Here is a 19853-nt window from a genome sequence, read left to right on the forward strand (position 1 = left end):
CCTGGCTCTGGCTCCTGCCTGTGACCCCCAGCAGCTCACACAATCCTTTAGGTTGGAAAAGCCTCTAAAATCATTGAGTCCAACCACTGAACTGGAGGCCCAAAGCATCCAGAGCTCCCCATGGATTCACCCCACAGCCGTGCTGGCAAATGGGCAAATTCTGCAGCAGTGGGACCCCGGCAGGGACCATCCTCCCCGGGGCTGTGCCATCCCTGGGGACAGGGCCCTTCCAGCCCGGAGCACAGCGTGGGTGTGCCGGGCTGTGCAAACAGCTCACATGCCCAAGGGGGTTTTTTACACCCATTCCTTCACCACATTCGATTTTCACGCCCCGCCGGTGGCAGCAGGGAGGTTTCCTGCAGCCGAACGGGGGGAGGGAGGCTGCTTCTCCCCAGACAAAGAGCCCTTGTCCCGCGGCGGGGACAGGAGGGTCGCGGGGCAGCGCTGATGTGGCAGCGGCGGGGCCGGAGCGGCGCTGCCCCGGGATGAGCGGGCGCTCCCCGAGTGCCCGGGGAGCCCCGGCGGCGGGGCCGGGCCGTGACGTGGCAACTTCCGAGGTGAGTCCGGCCGCACCTTCCCCGGAGAGCCCGCCCGCAGCTCGTCGTGCTCGCCCCGCCGGCACTTCCCAGCCCCGCCGCCGGAGATGATGATCCCCAGGCAGCAGGGACGCCCAGGTACCCCGGGGGGCTGGCAGGGCTCTCCTGCCTTCCTTCCCCATTGGCCCCCGCTCCCACCCCTGCTGGCTCCACGGGATCTTTGTCTGGCGAGGGATTGGGTCCCCCTGGGAGGTCCCCGTGGGGTTTGGTCCTGGATCAGCACCGTGGGGCTGGAGGTGGAGAGGGGAGGGCAGAGGGCTCCCCACAAGAGCCAGGTGTGGTGCCCAGAGGCGCCCAGGACAGAGGGATGCAGGGATTGCCTCATCCTGCGAGCCCCAGACTTCAGCACCCAAACTTCCCCCGTGCTGTGATCCCGAGGGAGGGGACACTCACGGGATCGTCCCATTCCCTGGCAGCTGCACGTGCAGCAGGAGCTGCGGGCTCGAGGGCAGGAGATGAGGACAGGGACGGGCTGGGCTCGGTGGTCACCGCCCTGTCCCCGTGCCAGGTCACCCCGCTGAGCCATGAACGCCTCGGTGGCCGGCAGCCAGCTGAGACAGCCGGAGCTCCAGGACGTGGCCGCCTTCACCCCCGTGTCCATCGTCAGGAGCGTGACCAAGAAATCGGACGCGCTGCCGGTGATCTCGGTGATCGTGGTGCTCTTCGTGCTGCTGGCCGTGTTCATCGTGCTGCTGGTGCACTACGGCCCGCAGCTGCGCACGGTGCAGGTCACGCTGCACCACGAGCCCATGGCCCAGCACATGGACACCGTGCTCCTCACACACTGGAGGCACCTGGATGCCCACGGCAAGATGGGCTCGGCTGGAGTGACCTGCCACTGCTCCTGCAGCCACCACCTTCCCCTCGGGAGTGCTGAGCCCAATGTCATCGAGATCACCTACCTGTGACACGGCCCAGGGCCACCCGGGCAGGGCTCGAGGGACGTGTCCCACTGGAAAAGCTGGGATGGGACATTCGGATATCCCGGGACTCACTGCTGCCCACTCACAGAGGCTGCACCTCCCCAGACCCGTGTCTGGCCCCAGGAATGCTCAGCCAGGAGGTTCAAGACCCATCTCCAGCCCCCAGAAGTCCAGCTCAGGGGTGTCACTGTCCCCAGGCAGGAGCTGGGTCCCAGCCTGGGCTCTGGGCCTGGCTCAGCCTGCGTGGGACATCTTTAGCATTTCTTCTGGTTTTACCTGCCCTGGTTTTACCTGTCTCACACCGCCTGGGAGTGGCCAACAGAGCTGCCTTGGTCCTTGCCCCAGCTGGGGAGCTCTGGAGCTGTGCTCAGTCCCCTGGCAGTAGCTGGAAGTTGCATCATCTGGAATTGTTTTCCAGTGAGAGATATTTCCACACTCATGGTGTCCTCATTACACTGTTTATATGGCACAGAGGAGCTTCCAGCCCCTCTTTGTGACCCCCAGCACAGCCCCTTTTCCCACACTGGGGGGCTGGAACACGGCCCTGCCCCTGCCAGCCCCCGCAGCCCCTCGGGCACACGGCCAGAGCACAGGAGGGCTGAGGAGGCAGCTCCTGATTCCGTGTTGGGTGGAGCCAGTGCCAGGGGACACGTGTCCTGCCCCCAGTGGAGGTGGGTGAGAGAACAGTGACACAGCAGGAGGTGATAATGGCACATCACAGCTGGCTGAACATCTGGAGCTGCTGGCACCAGAGGGAAAGCTCACATGACTGTGGGCAGAGCCTGCAGCATCTCTGTGCAAAGGGATGGGGAGACCTGAGGTCACCCCCACTGTGGTCACCCTCACTGTGGTCACCCCCACTGTGGTCACCCCCACTGTGGTCACCTCCACTGTGGTCATCTCTGTGTCCCCATCCCTGAGTGCTGTCCCAAGGAGGGAGCGATGGTGGGGTTGGCACTGTCACCCTCAGTGGGGTGATGCTGAGGTGGCTCTGTCACCCTGGGAAGAACCTTGTTGAGGTGCCACAAAGGGATCAGGAGAGGTGGAACCGGAGCCCTGCAGGCTCCTGGGGCTGTCAGAGCACGGTCCCTGTCCAGCCCTGGGGTCTCTGCAGTCCCAGCTTCTCCTCCCGTGGTGGCTGCAGGCCCTCGGTGCCTGCAGTGCCTGGGGAGGGAGCAGCCTCTGAGATCCCCCCGAGGATTTATTCTGCTGGAGCCCCAGAAGTCAGGATGCAGCTTCGCCTCTCCCACGCTGGAAAAGCCAGGTCTGTGTCTGCCCTCAGATCCCTGGCCCAGATCCCTGTGGGCACAGCTGGACAAGAGATGGCTTTACCTGTTCCTCCAGGAGTTGGAGGTATTCCCGACGTGCCAAATGCTCCAGGATCCCTCCTCTCACTTATTTCCAGCCCTTCTTTTGCTTTAAAGCTGGACTTGCTGGAAACTTTTTGTCTCCATAAAAACCATAATTTATATTTATTTTTGGGAGGGTTGTTTTCTGTTTCGAATTTGTTCCCATTTGTTTTCCATGGCTGATAGGGCATTATCAGCTCTCTCACACCCGTGTTAGAGGAGATAAGGGCTGTCATTTCCATTGAAAATCGTGGAGTCCTGCTCCCCCTTCCATGTCAAAAGAGGGCTTTGTTTGCAATGTCTACATCCCTAACAGCACCCCTGAGGAGATAATCACCTCCAGGGACTTCTCCTAATTAAGAAATCTTCTTTGTAAATGTGGGCAGGCCCTGGCACAGGGTGCCCAGGGCAGGGGGGGCTGCCCCTGGATCCCTGGCAGTGCCCAAGGCCAGGCTGGACAGGGTTTGGAGCAGCCTGGGATGGTGGAAGGTCTCCCTGCCATGTCAGGGGTGGCACTGGGTGGGATTGAAGGTCCTTTCCAACCAAAACCATTCCATGATCTCTTTAAATGACATCTGTGGGTTGTGGCCACCCCCACCAAGAGCTGGAGACCATCACAAGATGACCCCTTGTGACCATCACAAGATGTGCACTGTGACACCCAGAGAGGCTGCACCCTCCTCCTGGGGACATCAGCCCGTGTCACCCGCCCAGGCTGAGGCAGCAGAGCCGTCCCCAGCTTTGGTGGCTGTGTCATTCCTGCTCAGGGAGCAGCTCCATCCAGCACAAAGCCTGTAATTAGAGGAACAGGAGCTTTCCTGACAGCTCCCTCTGAAGGACACCCACAGCAGGGAAACGTCGTGTTTAGAGAGAAAAGATTAAAACCGTCTAAATATTAATAAAGAGAAAGACAAAATGGGTAATTATTGCTGGCACTTATTGATTTGCATCCGCTGGGGACTCGTAAAGGTCTGATTGATGTCACAGCCCGGATCCATCACTTACCCTGTGCAGCACAGGGAGCCCACCCCGGGCTGGTGCTCAGGTGTTTTGGGTTGTCAAACTAAAATCAAATCAAAGTGGCAGTGGAAGGTGGTGCTGCTGGGTGCCCCTGCCCCCGTCCTGTCAGCAGCTCCCTGCACTCTGGGAAGATCCAGCTCTGAAGCCCCAGCCTTGGGGAGCTCTTCCATGTGTTTCATTTGCAAACAGAAATTTAGATACAAGCTTTTGGAGCACAGGAAAGAAATTACTGTAAGACTTAGAATAGCAAATTAAATCATACAAGCGAGTGACAATATGCTGCCAGCTTTCTCCTCCAGAAGGACATCAAGGGTTAGATCTCAACTCATTGCTTTCTCCCACACAATAAAACATCATTTTTACAGCTTCTCCTCGTTTCTCTTTGGCCAGCTCTCCCTCTCTCTGCTCACAGAATTGCTTTTTGTAGCACCGGGCTTTATAAAACACGTCAGGGTCCTGGAGCAGCAGAGCCGTGCATGACATTACCATACCATTATTCCTGTCTATTCAAACACCCAGCCTGGCCCAATTTACTTCACTTACAACTTTCTTCCCCTCCTTAATAATAATTCTTTTATGAGCACGGAGCAACAATAACTCTCCTTATCGTCCCCTCGGTGCAGGGCAGTTCCTAGAGCCCGGCAGGCATGAGCTGCTTTGCTCAAAACCAGGTTTTTGCCGGGGGAAGCTTTCAGGAGCTGCTACATCCATAATTAACTCCGTCCTCACCAGGGATCGCCCGCACCCCCTTTTATTTCCCCCCTAATTAAGGTGTTGCCCTGCAGGAGGGGAGGCGCCTCTATAACCCCCCCAGAGGAGGGTTTAGTGGGGGTACAGTGGGGTTTGGGGGAGACTCTGCTGTGATGCTGCAGTGCTGCCTAAAACCGTGTAAAACCCAGGGAAACGCCCTAAAATCGTGTGAAAGCGAGGGAAACACCCTGAAACTGCAAAACCGGGGGAAACACCCTAAAATTCTGTGAAACGGAGGGAAGCACCCGAAACCCGTGCCAAACGGAGGCACCCAGAGCTCCCGCTGAGGATGGAGGGGAGGCAGCTGCAGCATCGCCCAAGCCTCCCTGCAGGGCTGGGGGCGGCGGAGCCCCCCGGGACCGCCGGGGGAAGGGTGATCGCAGCCCCGCTGTGGGGAGAGTTTGGGGGGCTCAGCACCCCCAGCCCCTCGGGCGGCGCCGGGGACAGGCGGGGACAGCGGCGGAGCCCAGCGCGGAGCAGCAGTGGGCTCTCGTGGTGGAGCGATCCAACTGCACAGCGCAGGCACCGCCGGGGCTGCGCCTTCCCCGGCCCGCCCCGGCCTCGGCAGGCACCGGGAGCCCCGGGCAGGCAGCGCTGCAGGAGCCCGCAGGGACCCCCGGCTGGTTGGTGATGGAGGGGGAGGATGAGCAGCCCTGCCCCGGCTGGAGCGGGTGGCACGGGGAGGTCACCTCCAGCCGGTGTCACCTCCAGCCGGTGTCACCTCCAGCTGAGGTCACCTCCAGCCAGTGTCGCCTTCAGCCGGTGTCACCTTCAGCCGGGGTCACCTCCAGCCGGTGTCACCTTCAGCCGGTGTCACCTCCAGCCGGTGTCACCTCCAGCTGAGGTCACCTTCAGCCGGTGTCACTTCCAGCCGGTGTCACCTTCAGCCGAGGTCACCTGCTGCTTGTACAGAGATGAGCTCAGGGAGAGCCGGGCCACACCGAGGGAAGGTCCCTGCACCTCCTGCAGAGCTCCGTGCCTGGAGTGAGAGGGGGAATCACATCCTTCCTCCTGAGAAAGGGCTCCCGGGAGCCTCCCAGGTCCCTCCTGCACGCAGCTGGGGATGGGGAAGGTTCTGGGCTCCCTTGTGCAGCTGCTCCTCACGCACCTCATGCTCAGGGAGGGATTGCTGGCCCACTGAAAAGGGAGTGACATTTCTAGAGGAGCAAAGGCTGTCTCTGAAGGGCTGAAAATTCATGGAATCATGGAATAGCCACAGTTGGAAGGGGCCCACAAGGATCATCCAGTCCAGCTCCTGGCCCTGCACAGACACCCCAATAATCCCACCCTGGGCATCCCTGGGAGAGGTGCCCAAACCCTCCTGGAGCTCTGGAGGCCTTGGGCACTGGAAGGGGCTTCAAAGTCTGCCTGGAGCCTCCTCTTGTCCAGGCGAACATCCCCAGCTCTCAGCCTGTCTTCATCAGAGAAAATTATTAGATGTGAAAAAGCCTCTTCACTCTCATTTTGAGCTGCCCTCTGCTCCCTGCTGTGTTATGGCACAGCTCCTGGTCCCAGGCTAGCACCGTGTCAGCCCAAAATGACAAAGTTTGAAGATCTCCAGCTGTGCAGCGGAGCTTGAAATAACCTGGTGGTGCTGCTCTCTGCCAGGTGATGGACAGGGAGAGCGGTGCCTCCAGCACAGCTCTGCACCCCTGGGAGCTCAGGGTGTGCCCGTGCCCTGCTCTGGAGCCTGGAGAGCAGCTGAGCAGAGAGCCACGTTGGCACTCCTGAAAATGGCATTTCCAGCCATTCCTGACAGCGTCAGGCAGGAGCTGAAGGAAGCATTGCACACAGTCAATGTATGAAGTGCTGTAAGAATTCAGTGTAGCTGAGGCTCTTCCTGAGCTTTAAATGAAAGGGTTCAGGTGCAGTCTAAACCTTAGAGGAGGATTTTTGTGTTTGTAGCCATCACAGTGGCCACGGAGGTCCTGAAGCACGTCGGGAGCCTGCTGGGGTGTGAACAGGAAACAGGAGGAGACACGTTTTGTTTTTAGCACCAGATCTCATTTCCCTGTCTGTGCTTCTGGCAAGTCTCAGCTCGACCCCGTTTTTCTTTCCTATTTTCTTGCAGCTTTCTGTCCATCTCCCTCCACGGCACTGATTTGCAGCTCAGCCGTGCTTTTGCAGCATCCTCCTGCCAGCTGGGAATGTTCTGCTGGCTGAGGGTCACAGGCCTGGTCTGTAGGGGTTTATTCCTGAAGAATCATCAATAATTCATGCAGGAGCTCCTCCTGCTCCTCCTGGGCAGGCCAGACATGTCACCAGTGCTGGGATCTGTACAGCCAGGCTGGGGACAGTGCTCAGAGGGCTCACAGCCTGGTGACAGTAACTTCTCCTCCCAGCCTTTCCCTGAACAAACTGGTACTCAAATCCCACCTGGTCCCTGTCTTTGGGGAGAAAAATGAGCGGTTTGGAGGTTTGGAATCCTCCCAGCTGAGGGGTGGGGATGGCATCAAGTGGGGTCTGGCAGGTGGGCGCTGGAGTCAGGGGAAATCACCTCCTGTGGTGTCAGTGATGGGTTAAACACGGGGCACTGGGGGAGAGTGGCTGGTTCTGCAGTGGGATTGGGGGGTGATGGGGCAAGGAAACCCCAGGCAGGGCCCCTCGGGGAACTCTCACAGTCCTGGGGTGTCATATTTATTTCCTTTCCCTTGTGATGCTCCAGCGTGCTTCTTCTGTTCCGCTCCATCCCTGAAAAGGAAAAGCATAAAAAAACCGCGAGGTGGAGGGATAACAGTCCCAGCAGAAGGAAGTGGCCTTCCCACCTCCCCTCCCAAAATCGGGCACGGGCTGTGAGACATCCGCTTCTCCAGCCGGAGCTCCGTGGGCAGCGGGAGCGGGGGGGGATCAGGCGGGATCATCCCTCCGGGAGAGCCCCGGGCTGCGCAGGAGGAAGCGCGAGCACAAAGCAGGGAAATGACTTGGCAAAGGTCACCTGGAGCTGGGGCCGAGCCCAGGAATAGCACCGGGCTCGGCCACCCCCCGCAGCACCGTCCCTTCCTCCCGCTGTGCTGAGGGCACAGCTCGTGGCACTGGGGTGGATTTGGCTTTGCTGTTCTTTGGGGCACCAAAATTCACCATGGCGAAGAAAAGTGATGACAGTGGAGCCTCACCTGGGAAATCCAGTGTGGTGAGGGGAGCTGAATATAGGCTGGGGGGGACAGGGGTGCCCATCAAGGCTGGAAAAGCAGAAGGAGAGGGCGAGGTGGGCACAGGATGCCAAAGGTTGCTGGAGGCTGCCTGGAAGGTGTGGAGACACAAAGATGCTGTGGCTGGTGGGGCTCCAACCACACCTTGCGGATGCTCCATAACAGCCGAGGAAAGTTCCACATGACTTTCCCTGTCCTGAATGCCTTCTGTCACCTCGAGACCAAAGCAAACCCAGCCTGAGGTCTGGGGGCTCTGCAGGCTCAGGAGGAATACATGGAACACCTTCAGGCTGTGCTACCTGTGTGTGCACAGCTGGCCAGCTGTGGTGATACCGGTGCAACAGCTGGGCAGCCTGAAGGTGGGGGCTCAGGGTGAGGTGCTGAAATAAGGCCAAGAAGGGATTTGATGGTGCAGGAGTGACGCCAGGGAAATCAGTGCTGAGCCAAGCTGGGATGGAGCACGTGCCAGGAGAGTGAGCAGCCAGGACAGCCGGATGCAGGGATGGGGAGAGGCCTGAACGGACACAGGCTGTGTCTGCCAGCGCCTCCCTCCTTCCCTTGTGCCCTCTCGGCTGTGTTTGGTGTGGCCACGCTCCTGCTGATTCATCAGCTCATTTTGGTGTGTCCAGCTGGAACTGGTGACATCATCACCTTTGTACTGGGAAAGGTGACTTGGGCTCATCGCCCTCCAAAGGCAGAGCAAGGAGCAGGGATTGCACTTGGATTTAGGCAAAATAAGAATGTGTCAAAGTCTGAGATGTAGAAGTGTGGAGAACAAGGCTTTGAGTCAGTGCAGGAGTCCATCACCTCTCCCTGAAGCACAAGAGGTTTGTGGTGGGTCAGGGCCTGCAGGAATCCCACCTTCTGGGCAGTGTGCTCTGCAGGTGACAGCGGTGACAGTCCCCCCAGGCTGGGATCGGAGGGCACTTCCACACCCTCTCGCTGCCACGAGCCCCCACCCCGCCCCGGCATTGTACCAGCCCGGTCCTCCCTTTTCCTGTAGGTGGGGTTTCCATAGGATGTCTGCCGCTCCATCCCCAGCCCGGCCAGCCGGCCCGTGGCTGCTCCGGGGACGGTCCCTCCGCTCCGGGCTGTCCCAGCCCGGGGAGCCCCGGTGATGGCAGCGCGGGGGACAGCCGCCAGCCCTGCTTGTGATTTCCCCTCCTTTCCAAGCTCTGTCTGGAGCCCACGGCCCTCGGAGATGGGAGAGGATGCCGAGGCCCTGCGGTGGCCCTGAAGACTCTCCGGGGATGCGGTGGCCGGCGGGACAGCCCATGGCAGCGCGGCGGGGCCGCGGGGGCTCTGCCAGCAGCGTGCTGGGGCTGAGCCGCTCGGCGCTGCGGCTGCCGGCGCTCTGGTGGTGGTACCTGTTCCTGAGCGCCGATGCCCAGGAGGTGGCCACGTTCACGGTGCAGTACCGGGTGCTGGAGGAGGTGCCCCCGGGAACTGTCATAGGGAGCCTGGCCGAGCACTTCGAGGGCGGCGAGAGCGGCGAGGCGGCCGAGACCTTCCAGCTGATGGAGACCCCCGGGAGGTTCCCGCTGCACGTGGGCAGCGGGGATGGGGTGCTCAGCACGGCTGGGCGGGTGGACAGGGAGCAGCTGTGCCGCCACAGTGATCCCTGCTGGGTGTCCTTCGACGTGCTGGCCGCCCAGAACCCGGCCCTGATCCATGTGGAGGTTCAGGTGATGGACATCAACGACAACGCACCGCGGTTCCCCACGCCCGAGCTGGAGCTGGAGATCTCGGAGAGCGCATCCCTGCGGACACGGATCCCGCTGGATCGAGCCCTGGATGCTGACGCTGGCCCCAACGCCCGCTGCTCCTATGCCCTCTCCCCCAGTGAGCACTTTGCTCTGGAGGTCGTCTCCAGCTCCGATGGGACGAGGCACGCGGAGCTCGTCGTGGTTAAGGAGGTGGACCGGGAGCTGCACTCCTCCTTTGACCTTGTGCTGACAGCCACTGATCATGGGGAGCCACCAAAATCAGGTACTGCTTTGATTAAAGTTATTGTCCTTGACTCCAATGACAACAGCCCCGTGTTTGCAGAGAGCTCCCTGACAGTGGAGGTTTGGGAGGACGCCCAGCCTGGGACCCTCCTCGTGACCGTCACGGCCACTGACCCCGACCAGGGTCCCAATGGGGAGATCGAGTACAGCCTGAGCAGGCACGCGCCCCCCGAGGTGCTGAGCACCTTCAGCATCGACGCCCGCACGGGCAGCATCCTCCTGAGGCTCCCTCTGGACTATGAGGAGACCCACGCCTACGAGCTGGACGTGCAGGCACGGGACCTGGGCGCCAACCCCATCCCGGCACACTGCAAGGTCCTGATCAAGGTCCTGGATGTCAATGACAATGCTCCCGATGTCCACGTCACCTGGGCCACGCGGGAGCCCGTGCTGTCCGAGGCCCTCCCCAAGGACAGCTTTGTGGCCCTGGTGACAGCCAGTGACCCTGACTCAGGAAGCAATGGGCAGGTGCTCTGCTCCCTCAGCCAGGGCTACGAGCACTTCAGGCTGAAGAGGACAAACAGCCACAGCTTCGCGCTGCTGACCAGCGCCTCGCTGGACCGCGAGCGGCGCGCCGAGTACAACCTGACGCTGGTGGTGCGGGACATGGGGGACCTGTCCCTGGCCGTGCTGAAACACCTCACCATCTGCATCAGCGACGTCAATGACAATGCCCCAGCCTTTGAGAAGGTCGCCTACGAGGCTGCTGTTGCTGAGAATGGTGAAGCACCTGCCTTCCTGCTCACTGTCCGTGCCACTGACCCTGACCTGGGCTCCAACGGGAAAGTCACCTACAGGATCCTGGACCCCTCTGCTTTGGGGCTGGTCTCAGTTGACCCCATCACTGGAGACATTTTTGCCCTCCGAGCTTTTGATTATGAGCAGGTGAGGAGCCTAGAGTTCCTGGTGACAGCAGAGGATGGAGGGCATCCCAAGCTGGCATCCAACATCTCCATCAGGCTGGCTGTGCTCGACCGGAACGACAACGCACCCATAATCACCACACCAGCGTTGGTGGGAGGGGTGGCCACGCTCTCTGTCCTGATCAATGTGGACACCGGGTGCTGCTGGGTGGTCCCTGGGAATGGGAGCACCCAGGGGGCTGCAGCAATGACCAATTCCACACTTGTGTCTTGCCCTGCCAACCCCTTCCTCTTCACCATCGTGGCCCGGGATGTGGACTCCGGCACCAACGGGGCTCTCCGGTATGATCTGGTGGGTGGGGATGATGCTGGGCTCTTCATCCTGGACCCGCTCCTGGGGCAGGTGTCCCTCAACGCCAGCAATGCCAGCAGCCTGGCCGGCAGCCAGCGGGAGCTGCTGGTGCGGGTGAGTGACCAGGGGGACACCCCCCTGCACACCCTGGCCCGGCTCCGCTTGCTGTTCCGGCGGCACGGGGCCTTCTCCAAGATGTCAGCGCGGGATCCCGGCTGGCCCAGCCTCTCCGTGCTGCTGCTCATCTGCCTGGCCGCTCTGCTGGGCGGCTGCGTGCTGCTGCTGGCGCTGACCCTGTCCCTGCGCAAGAAGGACAAGAAGGACGGCATGGCCTACAACTGCCGGGAGGCGGAGGACGCCCGCAGGCAGCAGCAGCTCAAGAAGCCGCACAGGCAGATCCAGAAGGCCGACATCCACCTGGTGCCGCTGCTCCGGGGCCGCCCCCGGGAGCCCGAGCCCCTCCGGGCCTGCCAGGAGGAGCAGCCTGGCACAGGCACCCCTGCGGCCGGGGGGTCCCCGCAGGCTCCCCTGCACCTCACCCCCACTCTCTACAGGACGCTGAGGAATCAGAGGACACAAAAGGGCTCGGAGGAGCAGCAGGGAACCTTGGAGCTGCCCGTCCTGCAGCGCCGGCCCTGCCCGCCCCACAGAGCCAAACAGGCCGTGAGGGAGGCTGCGGGCCCCGCGGAGGCACCGCCGCACGGCAAGAGCTTGGTGAAGCCACCCATGGGAGAGCTCCGAGTGCCAGCCGAGCAGCCCGTGGGTGCGGGGGGACCCGGGCAGCCCCAGCCCCACCAGCAGATCCTCAGGAGCCTGGTCCGGCTGTCGCTGGTGGCCCTGGCGGAGCAGAGCTCGACCGGGGAGTTCGCCATGGAGTCGCCCCCAGTGCAGGTAGGAGCCGCTCCGGGCGTTCCCGGCGTGTGGGCACCCCCAGCCCTCCCTTGCCGGGGCTGTGCCCACCCTGGCGCGGTGGGAATGTGCAGCCTGAGGGTCTTTGCTAGGTAACACACACTAACGCCATCCAGGAGGTCCTGCTGGCCTGTAGCAGCCACGGCACATCGCACCTCCCAGAGTGGCTCTGGCCGGGGCAGTGCTTGAGGTCTCTTCCCCAGGCCTGGGCAGGATGAACACCCCCCCACCCAGCAGGGTCACCCCAGCAGGACAGGCGGGAGCGGGGCTGTCCCAGGGTGTGACAAGGGGACAATCCCAGGGACAGGGAGCAGCAGGAGGGCTGCAGGGGAAGCTCGGGCCCAGGTGGGCTGCCCAGCGCTTGTTTGTCCCCCCGGTGTGGGGATGCTAAGCCATCTGCAGGAGGAGGAAACGCTATAAAAAGGCCGGGGGGCTCGGAGGGACGTCCTGGCAGGAAGCAGCTTGAGTGGCCAGCCCGAGGCTCAACAGGCTTTTCCTGCCTTGCAGCAAATCTCCCAGCTGCTCTCGCTGCTGCACCAGGGCCAGTTCCAGCCTAAAACAAACTACAGGGGAAACAAGTACACGGCCAAGAACGGCAGCAGGTAAGGCTGGCTCCCAGCACTTCCCTTCCCCACGCCCCCTTCCCCTGCCCCAGCCCCACCAAGCAAAAAGCTCCGAGGGCAGACACACAAAGAAAAGCCTCATCTCCTGAGTTTGAAGGTTCTCCCTTCGGGGGCAGGTTGTGCTCCTCTGGTCCTGGCTCCCAGTGGTATCCAGGTGCTCTTTGCCTCCTTCCTGAGGTACCTTTGGCAGGTCCCTCCATACTCACCTGAGCTCTTCCATGGCCATGAACCATCCCTTGCCAAGAACTCCGATGGTTCTGGGTGCTCAGGAGCACAGAGGGGTCCAGCTCTGGAGGCAGCAGCACAAAGATGAGTGTTCTCATGGCTCTGGACACTTTCTTAGTCCCTGTCAATGTGAGTTTGGGACACCTGACCCTGTGCCAGGGGGCAGATCAGTGAGGAACTGCAGCAAGGCTGGAGGCACTGAGATATCCCAGCTGTGTGCCAAAGATATCTCCAAACTTCATGGTGTTCCCATTAAATTATGCTGTGTGCTCTGGGTGCACACTCCTGAGGATGCTGAGTCTTCATCACTGCCTTGCCACGTCCCCCTGTCCCCGCCTGGCCAGGCCATGGGCAGACACAGCTTTCTCCACCTTTCTCACCTGCAGCTGCAGAGGATGGAGAGGGAAGGAGAGCAGCTCCAGGGTATCTGGGGTGCTCCTCACCTGGCCCTGCAGGGGAAAGCTCCTCTGAATTAATGGAGAGGAGCCAGCAGGTCCCTGTTTGCTCAGGAAATGCCCCTAGATCCCTGGAAGTGTTCCAGACCAGGTTGGGTGGGGCTTGGAGCAACCTGGGATTATGGAGGGTGTCCCTGCCCATGGCAGGGGGTGGAATGAGATGGGCTTTAAGGTCCTTTCCAACCCTTCAGTGGTTCTCTGATCTTGCTGCAGAAGGATAAAAACCCTTTCAGGCAAGAAATGTGGAGCAACCCCCCACACCTCATTAACTGATGGGCACTCAAAATGCCTTTGGTTCTGTGAGTGGTGCACGGGGAGGGTGCCCAGAGCCCCTCTCTGGGACATTTTGGGGAGATAGAGACCCTTCCAAGGGCTCATTGGGGATGAAGTGACCTGGGTGTTGTGACCCCTGGCAGGGCTGCAGGGCTGGACATGGGGCTGGACACGGGGCTGGACACAGGGCTGGACACGGACTGCCTGAGCACCAAGGACAGCGGGCACGGCGAGAGCGAGGCCGGGGACCGCGACTGCGACAGCGCCGTCGAGCTCTCCGTGCAGCAGCTCGTGGGAGAGGAGCTGGAGACCCTCCTGGAGCCACAGGCAGGTGAGGTCACCTCGCTGCTGGGACAGGCTGGGGCTGGGGGGGCTCCAGGAGTGGGATCTCCTCGGGTAACCCACACTAACCCCATCCAGGAGGTCCTGCTGGCCTGCAGCAGCCAGGGCACATCGCACCTCCCAGAGTGGCTCTGGCAGGGGCAGTGCTTGGGGCAGCATGTCTGGGCCATCCCAGGCTTTTGGTAGCAGGCCAAGGGACTTGGTGAGCTTCACATTGGATATTTCCATGTGTTTATGGCTGCTCTTCCCTCCCATGGACGTGTCTGCTGAGGTTTAGGGTTTAGTGATGTGTGAACTTGCCCTCTTGTCATTGCTGAGGGGTGAAGGCCAGTTGCACATTGCAGCTGGTGAGCTGCTTCCCATGCTGGCCTGAGCCCTCCATTCATGGTCTCCTGGTCTGTGCAGAGTGAGAAAGGTGGACACTTGTCCTTGTGAAACCCTTCAAGATGTTATCTACCCTCAGAGCCCCACTGGGTCCTCCTTCCTCTTCATCTCCGGTGACCAACCTGCTGCTAATTTTATCTTTTTTGAGATGTGTGACCAGAATTGTTGTGCAGTGTTTAGGATCCTCTGGGGGTACAAGGAGGTTTTCTGGTGTGTTCCTCATTCTTGTCCTGCCCAAGCTCCACGCTGAGCCCTGTTTGTTGTGGCTCCCAAATCCCTCCTCTGCACGGAGGGAGAGCCATGAACACATGACAGGTTGTTGTTCCCTGTGACAATTATCTGACAGTTGGTGACACAGAAATTCACCAGCCACATTTTGCTCATGGCAGTCAGCATTATCAGGTCCTTCAGCAACCCTCTGCTTTTGGGTGTTTTAGTGGAGTCAACACCAACATTGTCCCCTTGCCATATCATTTATCACTGTGTTGAGCAGATACTCTGGGACTCTGCTAATGACCTCCCTTGGTGAGGAAGATTAATTATTCCTACCCTCACTTCCCAGCTTTTAACACATATTAGTCCCTACAGAACCTGGCTGTAAATTCAGGCACAGCTCAGGTCCCTGCAAGCCTGGCTGGTGCTGTTCCATCAGCTCAGGTGACCTCTGCCTTCACAGAATTGAATTCTGGAATGGTTGGAGTTGGAAGGGACCTTAAAGCCCATCCCATTCCATCCCCTGCCATGGCAGGGACACCTCCCACTGTCCCAGGCTGCTCCAAGCCCCACTGTCCAACCTGGCCTCAGACACTTCCAGGGATCCAGGGGCAGCCCCAGCTGCTCTGGGCACCCGGTGCCAGGGCCTGCCCACGCTCCCAGGGAACAATTCCCTCCCAATATCCCATCCAGCCCTGCCCTCTGGCTCTGGGAAGCCATTCCCTTGTACTGGCACTCCAGACCCTTGTCCAAAGTAATCCAGGACTCTCCATGCAGCCCTTCCAAGTTTCCAGAACACAATTCCCCATGTGACAATGTCAGGTGGTTCCTCTGGGAGCAGCAGCTCCATGGCTCTCTCTGCTGAGCCTTGCACAGGATTTCTCTGAATCTGCCTGGGCTGGGTTCACCTTCACATACTTAAAAACTCCTGTCACCTCCCCTCCCTCTGATCCTGCATTCATTTGAAGCAGTAGTTAATGAACAGCAGCTAATAAACCAGGCAATTTCATAACTGAGTTCCTCTGGCACTCCGGGGTGAATACCATCTGGGCCTGACATTTTCTACATGTTCCTTTTATTGATTTGTTCTAAAAATCTCCTCTCTTGGCATTTCAATTTGAAAGAGTTGGGCTGACTCATGTCCTGTAGCAGAAATTTCATTGTGGAGCCTCTGTGCTCCTCCACAGAAGAGAAACTCATTGAGCTTTGCTGCTGGGGTGGTTTGAATTCCAGAGCTGGGCATTTGTGCTCTTCCTTTGAGGCAGAACCTGCTGCTTCTCCCCTTTGCCTCCCTGCTCTTTTATTCCAGTAAGGAGCAAACAAAGGAAAGGCTGAGACCTAAAAGTTTCCTTGGATTCGGAGGTCCTGCAGCCAAGAGCAGGGAGCAAAGAGGAGCCCAGCTCCATCCCAGGTGCACTGACATGCCCTAATCCCAGAAAAAGGGACTGGGGGAGCTGCCCAGCAGCTCTGGATCCAGTCCTGCCCACACCAGGGTAGAAAATCAGAGCTATGGTGAGGCTGATCCATGAAGTGCCATCTCCCATGATCCTTGGATCTGACAGGACAATCATCCTTTTGGCCAAAGTCCTGGAATTCCATAGGATCATTAGGGCTGGAAAAGCCCTCCCAGACCATTGTTCCCCAGCACTGCCATGTCCACCAGTGACCCTTGTCCCCAGTGCCACCTCCCCATTCCCGGGATGATGATTCCACCACTTCCCTGGGCAGCCTGCTCCATGCCAGCAGGGAATGCTGAGGCTGTGTGGATTCCTGCTGGCCATGCCTAGAGGCTGATCTGTTCCAGACCTGCCACACCTTCCCCAGGAGCCCAGAGCTGCCCCAGGAGCCCAGAGCTGCCTGCACAGGCGGCCGAGCGCAGCCGCCGGAGCTGCCGGGCTCCTTCCTCCTCTCCCAGACACAAACAGAGCCGTGGACTTGCATCCTGAGAGGGAGGAAGGAAGCACTGCTGGTGCTCAGGAGCATCCTAACAGCTGGCTGAGGCTGGCTGGGCCTTTGTGCTGTTCCCAGCGGGGGAACTGCAATCCCGGGCAGCTCTGGGATTGTTGATGTTGTGGGATGAACTCGCAGCACCGTCTGTTAGCTCTGATCCCCCAGCAGCCCAGCACAGCACTCCCAGCAGCAGATGAGAGATAGAACTTTATGGATGATAAAAACAACCCCTGCTCCCCAAACACCATTAAAACAAGGCAGTAAAGAGTTATTGGTCAAATTAAACATACCTAATTATGAGGTTTTCATGGCCATGGGACCATCAGCCCAGCTCTCCCTGCAGAGAGCAGACCAGTTCTGCCCTGCTCCAGACCTGAGGCAGCCAAATATTCAGGGAATGAGGTGGCTTCTTGCAGACTGGGAGGAGAAAAACTGCATATTTTACAGCAAAACCTGCAGCACACTTGGGTGATGTCTCAAGGAACAATCACTGCAACTCAAGTACTGAGACTGCAGAAAGAAACCCTGGATGTGAAGCAACACAAAAGAATTTTTGGGCTCCAGCTGAAACAAAAATCTAAGGGATGTACCTGCCCTTCTCTCCTTACCAGGCTGGAGTCCCAGCTCACTCCCCCAGCCCATGCCAGGGCAGTTGTTTTCCAGAGAAGAAGGAGCAATTGCTTGGCTGGCTGAGGGAGGAGCCTTGTCTCAGTCACTGACTGCAGATCCCAGCTCCCAGCTGTGGCAGGGTATTGACCACCCTCTGGAATTAGCCGGATAAGAGCATTGGAATGGGGACCCTCCTTTCAGATGCCACTTTTTAGTCAGAGCCACACAATTATTATTACTCGAGTGACACCAGTTCTTGCCACCCCGGGACTGCTGGGTTTTGTTACCAGTGAGGTTTTGCTGCTCCCAACACCTTCCCTAAACTGGCTGGTTGCTCTGAACTCCCCTGAGGTTCTGGGATTTGCTTTGGGAAGGAACAATGAAGGGCTGGAATGCAGCCTCTGTGCACCACAGCACGGACTCTTGTTTACCAGCTACCTCAAAAAACAAGAATCCCTGTTCCCCTTCCTGCTGTCTGACGAGGAGGCTATTCCAGGCTCTCCTTGCTATGGGGTCCTTCCTTTATTTTCCAGGAGATGTTTATTCATGGACATCTATAATCACTTCTTCTCTTGCCAGCACTATTTTAAGCATAAAGATTTCCTCTGCTGGCGCATATCTCCTCAAAGTAATGACAGGTTGCAGTCAGATCCCTGGAGAGCACTTGCTTCCTTAGGAGCAGCAACCCCCAGCTCTTGGGGTCTCCATTGTGTCAGCCCGGATCACTCCTGGTTTCATCTCCAGAGTTTTCCTTGCTGGTGTGGTTTCAGCTCCCTCTCCCACACATGGATAATCAGATTTGTGTGTAATTCCCCTAATCAGACCCAGTAACAATCCACCCTGGCTGTGCCTCCCTGCCAGCAGGGAATACCCTGAGTCCTCTGTGTGATTCCAGTTGCCCATTGTGGGCCACAATCAAATTACTGCTGCACTAACGAGCCTGCTCCAGCCCCCAGCCCAGGCTCCCCCTGCTCCTCAGCTGTTTCCAATCGAGGAACAACTACTTTAGAGCTCAATTGTTCAGTCCCAGTCTCCAACCATCCAGCTGTGCATTTTATAATCCAGAATTTAATTCTGGTGTTATTGTTTTCACAGTAACCCATTTCTTTTCGGTCTCAATCTGCCTCCTTAGCAGCAAATTCCCACCCTGGAGTGACCCTGAAGGGAAGTCCACTATCTTTGTGTCCAACACTTCCTCCTGGAAAGCTTTGCATTGTCTGCCCCCCTTCAGCCAGTCCTGAACCCTCCCTATCTCAGGCTTTACTAACAATTTAGTGAAGTGCCAATTGAGACTGCAACAAATGAGAATGCACAGCGATTCTAATGGCTATTATATTAAAATGGCTATTATATATTATATTATTATATTAAAAACAAAACAAAACCCCCAGTGGTTTCAAATCAGTTCTATTGTGGCTTTTTTAAGCTGCTGGTTTGCATGGTGTCACCGGTGATCTGTTTTCAATCATGCCTCTCAGCTGATTTTAGATATTTTCATTTATCAATATGTTTATCAATCTATTTTCCCCCCTCTTCTCTGCTGTGCTGTCCCTCCCCAGAGCTGGCCCTCAAGAGGCTGACAGCTGCAGACCCAGAGTGGGTGGCCCGGCTGTCCCTGCCCCTCACCAGCAGCTACAAGGACAACGTCTTCTGCCCCGACTCGCCGTGCTCCCCCGAGGATGAGGAAGCTGCAAGGCAGGAGAAACCGAGGACCTTTGAGACCTTTGGCAAAGGTGCTGGGGCTGACCCTGGTGGCAGTGGGACGAGGCTGGCCAGCACCTTCCTGTCGGAGATGAGCACCCTGTTTGAGATGATCCTGTCCCAGAAGGTGCAGGTGCACAGCGAGGCGGGCGCGGGGCTGCTGCGGCAGCTCTCGGCTCGCGGGCACAGCCTCGGCCTGGGGGACGCTGCTCCAGGGCTGTAGCAGCTCGGTGGCTGTGGCAGGGAGAGAACAGTCAGAGATTGGGGTGCCCAGCCCTATCCCCAGCCCCAGCAGGGTCACTGTATGACCCATGCCTAGACAGGTGTACTCCTTCCTTTGCCTTGCCCCATCGAATTTCTCCACAACTGATTTCACCTTTAGTTCCCCTCCAGCTGCCTGTCCTTGCCTTCCTCCTCTCCCACCCTGCTCTCCCAGTGCTCTGCCAGCCTCCCATCCCACCCAGCAGCAGGAGGGCCTTTCCTCCCAGGACAGGCCCAGGCAAGGGGGTTGTGAGAACAACCACAGCACAGTGAGATACATCCATGTGATCACAGACTGTGAAAGTACCTGTCACGGACACTGCTGCAGCTGGGCTCCAGGGTTTCAGTTATTTAAATAAAACTGTTTTTTTCTAACACTACCCTCTCTGTCAGCAGTGGAGCTGACATAATACATGTGCAGAAAGCCTGAAGTGGCAGCTGGGGAAGGGGAGATGAGCCTGTTGTCTCCCACAGGTCCTTCCAGCTTCTGTGGTTCTGCCACTGGGAAGTTGGCATTTTTTAAAAGCCCCCAAAATCAGCCCTGGCATCTTTCGTATGGCTGCTCCAAGTGCCCACCACTTCCTTCTCCATGAGGACTTGATGTGGCACTCAGTGCTCTGAGCTGGGTGACAAGGTGAGGATCAATCACGGGTTGGACTTGATGTTCTCAGAGGTCTTTTCCAGCCTTAATGATTCCATTCTATTCTGTTCTCTCCTTTGAGGCCATTGGATTTTGGAGCACAGTCCTTATCCAAAAGCAGACACCAGATGGCTGGAGTCTGCCAAAGGTAACCTGGGAAAAAGGAAGTGTGAAAACACTGTTTTGAAATATTCAGTCACAAGCTTCACCCTTTTTATGGGTTTTCACTTTGATCTGTCAGTCTGGGAGCTGTAAGA

At 58.5% G+C, this 19853-nt stretch overlaps 2 protein-coding genes across 4 annotated transcripts; both read left to right on the plus strand.

The window, feature by feature from the left end:
* The first annotated feature begins 418 nt into the window (after window positions 1–418).
* Window positions 419–3182, plus strand: SMIM33 (small integral membrane protein 33). Of its 3 annotated transcripts, none has more exons than XM_030957494.1 (2): window positions 419–674; window positions 1013–3182. In XM_030957494.1, exon 2 carries the CDS (start codon window positions 1121–1123, stop codon window positions 1502–1504), a length of 384 nt encoding a protein of 127 aa, XP_030813354.1. In that variant the 5' UTR covers window positions 419–674; window positions 1013–1120; the 3' UTR covers window positions 1505–3182. The 3 variants fall into 3 exon arrangements, with proteins under 3 accessions (XP_030813354.1, XP_030813353.1, XP_030813355.1); XM_030957493.1 differs by having other exon boundaries at window positions 1105–3182; XM_030957495.1 differs by having other exon boundaries at window positions 455–557; window positions 1105–3182.
* Window positions 3183–8849: 5667 nt separating this feature from the next.
* Window positions 8850–19478, plus strand: PCDH12 (protocadherin 12). Its single transcript, XM_030957753.1, has 4 exons — window positions 8850–11902; window positions 12428–12522; window positions 13640–13827; window positions 18554–19478. The coding sequence occupies exons 1-4, from the start codon at window positions 8999–9001 to the stop codon at window positions 18916–18918; spliced, it is 3552 nt and encodes a 1183-aa protein (XP_030813613.1). The 5' UTR covers window positions 8850–8998; the 3' UTR covers window positions 18919–19478.
* Window positions 19479–19853: the final 375 nt, after the last annotated feature.

Source organism: Camarhynchus parvulus, chromosome 13 (assembly GCF_901933205.1).
Source record: "Camarhynchus parvulus chromosome 13, STF_HiC, whole genome shotgun sequence".
NCBI lineage: Eukaryota > Metazoa > Chordata > Aves > Passeriformes > Thraupidae > Camarhynchus > Camarhynchus parvulus.

What these genes read in the sequence shown, in the direction of transcription:
- SMIM33 (XM_030957494.1), top strand. Translation starts at nt 1,121, where the DNA reads ATGAACGCCTCGGTGGCCGGCAGCCAGCTGAGACAGCCGGAGCTCCAG.
- PCDH12 (XM_030957753.1), top strand. Translation starts at nt 8,999, where the DNA reads ATGCCGAGGCCCTGCGGTGGCCCTGAAGACTCTCCGGGGATGCGGTGG. An exon ending in TGGAGTCGCCCCCAGTGCAG is followed by an intron (nt 11,903 to 12,427) that starts GTAGGAGCCGCT and finishes CCTGCCTTGCAG; the next exon opens with CAAATCTCCCAGCTGCTCTC. An exon ending in CCTCCTGGAGCCACAGGCAG is followed by an intron (nt 13,828 to 18,553) that starts GTGAGGTCACCT and finishes GTCCCTCCCCAG; the next exon opens with AGCTGGCCCTCAAGAGGCTG.